Source organism: Pterocles gutturalis, unplaced genomic scaffold (assembly GCF_000699245.1).
Source record: "Pterocles gutturalis isolate BGI_N339 unplaced genomic scaffold, ASM69924v1 scaffold44494, whole genome shotgun sequence".
Taxonomy (NCBI): Eukaryota; Metazoa; Chordata; class Aves; order Pterocliformes; family Pteroclidae; genus Pterocles; species Pterocles gutturalis.
This window is the reverse complement of record NW_010132298.1, coordinates 1005-6957: the sequence shown is the minus strand read 5'-3', so window position 1 is coordinate 6957 and position 5953 is coordinate 1005. Positions and strand designations below refer to the sequence as shown.

The 5953-nt window shown below is 53.3% G+C and overlaps 1 protein-coding gene across 1 annotated transcript; it reads left to right on the top strand.

The window, feature by feature from the left end:
- Nucleotides 1-293: 293 nt before the first annotated feature.
- CDK9 (cyclin-dependent kinase 9) lies at nt 294-5368 on the top strand (the record flags this gene model as incomplete). The annotated part of the gene is given in 7 exon segments (XM_010080854.1): nt 294-375; nt 1096-1186; nt 3060-3226; nt 3418-3487; nt 3490-3576; nt 3653-3801; nt 4919-5368. Coding segments are annotated over 7 exon segments (1012 nt in total), but the record flags the coding sequence as incomplete, so codon positions are not given.
- Nucleotides 5369-5953: the final 585 nt, after the last annotated feature.

Genomic DNA, 5953 nt, shown 5'->3' with positions numbered 1-5953 from the left:
TTTTTCCCCACCCCGAGGCCCCGCTCTGTCCCGGGCGCTGGCCGAGGAGAGTTCCCCTGCGGGCAGTCAGGGCGGGGGCTCGCAGCTTTGCCCAAAATCCTCGTGGGGCTGTGGGAGCTCTGGGCTGAGTCAGTGTTTGGGGTCTTTGGTCCAAAGGGGGGGCTGGGCGGGTTAGTCAACACAGAGCTGTCTGGGGCTCTGGTGTGTCTTGTTTGGTCTCGTTCCAGGTTGGGAGTACCTGGCTCCTTCCCTTCTTCCTTGTGCTGCTCACGGATTTCTTTCTGTTTTTACAGGGAGGTTTTCAAAGCCAAGCATCGTCAGACGGGCAAGAAAGTAGCGCTGAAGAAAGTGTTGATGGAAAATGAGAAGGAGGGGGTAAGTGTGGGAGCATGGCTGTGCTGCGTTTGGGAAGGCCTGGGCTGGGAGTTTCAGAGATGAGAGCTAATCTTTGGGATGGCAGAGGTGTGTTTTCACTCTGCTCTTTAACAATATTTGCTGTAATACTATGCTAGATCTTAAACCTGTAAGGGTGTGGGCAGGATTCCAGCCCTGTGGCCTTTTTCCTCTCCTACTGATAATGTTGGGTGATAATGTGGGGTCTTTTTGTTGCCTTGCCAAAGTGTATGGCCTGTTACAACCTTCTTGGCTGCAAGGGCACATGGCAGCGGTGTGGTGCAGTAGCTGTGCGGTGACCGGGCTGCGCGGGCTGGTGGCTGGGAGGTAACAGCGCAAACACAGGCAGCAGCTGGGGAGGCTGCTGTGCAGCTCAGTCTGGGTTTTGTCATGTCTTGTTACAAATGTGCAAGGTGAGGAGAGGAAGGAGGAGTGTCTGTCTGCCTATTGCGGCACCACCCAAACACCTCTGTCTCGTGGCAGAATCCCTCTCGCTAATGGTGGCCTGAGGGTGAATAAATTTTGGCAGTCCCAGTGTTGGTGGTATATTTTAAAGCTCTGCTTGCCTTTCAGTGACTTGTCACGGTTCTGCTTGAGCAGGTCCCCTGCCAAGCTGCTATGGTCACATCTCTCCTATTCCCTAGGCAGGGTTGGCCTGATCTCCTGCACCCCTAATCCCTGTCCTCTCTTTTTCCTTTCCAGTTCCCTATCACAGCCTTGCGAGAGATTAAAATCCTCCAGCTGCTCAAACACGAGAATGTGGTGAACCTCATTGAAATCTGCAGGACCAAAGGTAGTGTGGGGGGTCTCCCTTGCTCTGGCTGTTGACTTTTTTTCAGCCCTCCTTTGCCACTGAGCAGGCTGGTGGTTTGTGGTGGCAGCGGGGTCCTCTAGCTGACCATGGGCCTCTTTTCCTGCCTGTGCTGTGGGGTGATGGGACACTCATCTTAGAAAGCAGTTTCTAAATGAGTTAGGACATTGCTGTGGTGTCGGTTGTGCTAGGGTATGCCTGTACCGTGGTGGTGAACACTGCCTGTGTTGGGAAACTGCTGTCTGAGAGGCTTCAGATAACCCAGCGCCAGAGAGACTTTGCAGCAGAGGGTACTCAGCCCAATGCTGATCGTGTGGCTGCACACAGCCGGCTCCCTGTTGGGACCTGGAGCCATCCCTCTTGGTTGGGTTATGGCAGTTTGTGGCAGCTCTGAGCTGATGACACGGCTCCAGCTGGAGGCTGGCTCGGCGTCTCTTTCTGTGCGTGACAGTAACCGCTGTGCTGTGAGGGCTGGGACTCCACACAGGCAGTTCTGAGCTGCTACTCCTCCTCCTCACTGCAGGTTGGCCCTGGGGGAGGCAGCGTGACTGGCATGCTCAGTGCACCTGGCCTGGCACAGTTTCGAGTGAAATTGCTTTAAAACATTTGCTAGTTTTTATGTGTCATTCTCTTATATAGATTTGTAGTGGAAAAAATATTTTTGAAAATGACAGCTGAGTTAAAGCCTGCCTTCTCTAGTCAGTCATTTCAGTTAAATAAAAATGAAACTGGCAGGTATCTGGTGATGTTTTTAAAAAAGTCTAGTCAGTGAACTGGTAGAAATCTTTGGCCCAAGACCGGGAACTTGAAGTCACTCTAGTGCTTCGCTGTGCGTAAATTGTTGTCTGAACAGGTAGAGGTAAAAACACTGATGACAAGTTAATTTTTAATTCATTGTGTGATTAAACCAGTCGTGATGATTGCATGCCTGGCATACCCAAGATAAATATTTTTGTAGACATGTCAGTTGTTCGTGTTTTGTTTGAATTCCAGTTTTCATCCAAATCTACCTTGACCTCAGTTTCCAGTAAAGTAGAAATGTTGCATTTGCTGTTCTTAGACTTTAAGCTTTTCCCTTTTTACATGGGGAATGTGCCGTAAGGGCCGTGTCTGGGTACGGAACTGCAAACCTGGTCGAGCAGGCACCATCCTGGCTGGCAGAGCAGGGCAGCGTGTTTCTGTGAGGGCTGAGCTTAGCTGTCGTTTTCGAGTTAGAGTTGCTGATCAGCAGGTTTTGCTGATTACAGCTGATGAAAATCAGCCTTTCTTTTTAATAACAATTTGCATGTGTGCTCTAGGAACAAGATTGGAATCGATTGCTTCATTTGAGGTTTCCTGTTATTGACCTTAAATTGCAGTTGGAGTTTTAAATCATTTTGATCCAGATCAGTCTGTTTTTGTAGATGCTACTTGAGGTTGCAGAACACCTCACTTTCTTAGGTTACATTAGACAGATTCTCTCTGTGTCTGCATTTCTCCTGGGGCTGTCTTTGCGGGTGCCGCCTCTATCGCAGATGCCATCAGTGATAGAGCTTGGCTGGCAGCTAGCGGAACGTGTGCCTACTGACCACAGCTGTTACCTGCACAGAACAATACCAAATGAAGCTTCCAAAGATTTTCATGCCCTTTCCGTGCCTGTCTGATGACATTCAGTCCTCCAGTCCTCATCTCTTGTTCTTCCGTTGCTAGTTGTGCTGTCTTAGTGCCCCTTTATGAAGGAACTTGAGGCCTGCAGGGTGTCTCTGTGTTCCTGTGCCCTGCGGTTTTGTCTAGTGAGCATTGTATGAGCAGCAAGATGGCTGGCGGTGAGGATTAAGAATCCCTCTCTGACAGTCCCCCCTTGCCTCTCCCATAGCCTCTCCCTACAACCGCTGCAAAGGCAGCATCTACCTTGTGTTTGATTTCTGCGAGCATGACCTGGCTGGCCTTCTCAGCAACGCCCATGTCAAGTTCACACTCTCGGAGATCAAGAAAGTGATGCAGATGCTATTGAATGGACTTTACTACATCCACAGGAACAAGGTAATGGGCCAGATCCATGCTGTGCTCTGAGGTCACCCTGCTCTCTGTGGCTTTCCAAGGAGTGGGTGTCTTGGCAGAGGCTAGAGGGAAATCCTTCCTTGCCCACCTCTGGAGCCCAAGTGCCCTGCTGGCAGCAGGCTCCCAAGGAGGGTACTTGAATGGCTTAACTTTTTGTGTCTGTCCTCGTACAGATTTTACATCGAGACATGAAAGCTGCGAACGTCCTGATTACACGGGATGGAGTCCTGAAGCTTGTGGACTTTTGGCTAGCCTGGCTAAGAACAGCCAGCCGAACCGCTACACCAACCGGGTGGTGACGCTGTGGTATCGGCCGCCAGAGCTGCTCCTAGGTAGGAGGTGACGGGCTCTGCCAGCTTCTCTGCCCCTCTCGCTCCCCTGGGTGACTAACGCAGCATCTCCGTTTAGGGGAGCGGGAGTATGGTCCCCCCATTGATCTCTGGGGCGGAGGCTGCATCATGGCAGAGATGTGGACCCGCAGCCCCATCATGCAGGGGAACACGGAGCAGCACCAGCTCACCCTCATCAGCCAGCTCTGCGGATCCATCACGCCGGAGGTGAGGGCGAGAGCGCGGGCGAGCTGCAGAAGGTGGGAGGAGAGCTGCAAAGTGGGTGGCGTGGGCAGAGGCTGGGAGCGGGTGCTCCTGGACCTGTTCCCTGCCCTGTGCGCTGGCTGCTGCCTGCTCCTGGCACTGGCGTGTGCCTGCTGCTGGCACGGCGCCGGGGGAAGTTCCTGCAAATGCTGTTTGCCTCCGGGGAGCCAAGGGCACAGCAGGATGCTGCACGTCCCTTGCTGCTCTGGGTAATCTACAGCTGTCGCGTTACTTGTGTTCAACCTCCTCAGTGTAAGAGGCAGAACTCAGCCTCCCAGACCTCCTCCAGGAGGGTCGAGTCGTGTCCTTGGTTTTGTGCTTAAGGAGGATGCTGGCTGCGTGGAGTGGGAAAGAACAGAACGTTGCATGTAGGAATCTGTTCTAGTCTGGGGGGTTGTCTCTCAGATAAACACCCTCTGAATTTCTGCTCAAAGAAGGGTTTTTTGTTTTGTGTTGAGATGTTTGGCTCAGGTGCTTTTTGCTGGTCACCTTGAAAAGCCTCTTTAGTTCTGGCTTGTGATTTGTGGTGTCAGCTGGGCCCTGGAGTGAGCACTCAGCCCCTTCCCAGCTCCTCATCCAACAGCAGCTTGTCCTGCCCTCTTGTGGGGGATCTAGCTGGGGGATCTCCTGGCCAGGGCGGTCGTCCAGCTCAGGGTTGAGGTAGGTGCTGGTGATCGCAGCAGGCTTTGCTTTCTAAGGATAAAAGGTACCGCATACATCCGGGTTGTTTTTTAACGATAAGTTTCGTCATTTTACCTTTCTGGATGTTGTAGCCAGCCTGAGCCGTGCTCTCTAGTAGCTCCTTTGTGGGAGAACCACAAATCCTGGAGCATCCTGCATGCCATTCCCACACCAGGAGGATTCTGTCCTGACTTGTCCACCTGTCTCCAGGCCTTAGTGCGCTCTTTATTGCCTCCTCCATGCTGTGGGAACAGGGTCTGCCAGCTTGGAGGTTATAAAATAGCATTGTTCTCTCTGCAGACCTCGCCCTGGTTGCCTGAGGGTCTAAGCATCTAAAATGGCTTGTCCTCTCCTCTCCATAACTATTTCTTCCCAACCCTCCCTTCCTGTTCCTTCTCAGGTTTGGCCGAACGTGGATAAATACGAGCTGTACCAGAAGCTGGATCTCCCCAAGGGCCAGAAGCGCAAGGTGAAGGATCGCCTCAAAGCCTATGTTAAAGACCCCTACGCGCTCGACCTCATTGACAAGCTGCTGGTGCTGGATCCCGCCCAGCGGATCGACAGTGACGACGCACTGAACCACGACTTCTTCTGGTCAGACCCCATGCCCTCGGACCTCAAGAACATGCTGTCCACCCACAACCAGTCCATGTTTGAGTACCTGGCCCCGCCACGCAGGCGGGGTGGGCACATGCCCCAGCAGCCGGCAAACCAGGGCAGGAACCCGGCCGCCACCAACCAGACTGAATTCGACAGGGTGTTTTGAGGGGGGGCTTCCCCAGCGGGGTCCCTGCTGGGCTTCTCTGCAGTTTGCATTGAGCAGGGATGTTCCAGCGAGGTCTTTCTGTCTGGGGAGGGACTTTTTTTCAAGGCGAAGTGCCTGCTGGCTTTACTCGAGCTCTGCTGTCTCCTCTCCTCGTGCAGCAGCTCGGTCCCTGGGGAGCTGTGGGACTGGGGAGGTGATGCCTGTGAGCGCGGGGTTGCTGCAGCAGTCTCTGTTGGTTATGTAAATCTTGTGGATCGATCGTTAACGGACTTGGTGATGGAGAAAGTGGCTCTGTCAGCGCTGGGGCTCTTGGCAGATGGTGCTGTGACCGGCAGGACTGGGAATAGCTGTGCTGGACCAAACTGGGCTGTGCTGGGAGCTGTCTCAGCTCTCTCAGCTGGTTGTAGCTCCTGCACTGTGTGTCATTTGAGCACTGAAGGGTTGAGGTAGGAGGAGGCAGGTGCTTCTGAGTAACGCGGAGGTGCTGGGGAAGGCAGAGTCACTCTGGGCAGCGTGACTCACTCTTGCTGGAGTCTGAGCTCTAGCCTAGGACGGGGCTTACTGGGCAGACTAGAGGGGTGACTGGTGGAGCTGGTTGCTCACTACAGCCAGGATTTACAGTGGGAATCCGTCCCTAACAGCACGCGGCGTCCATGCTTTCTTCATTGC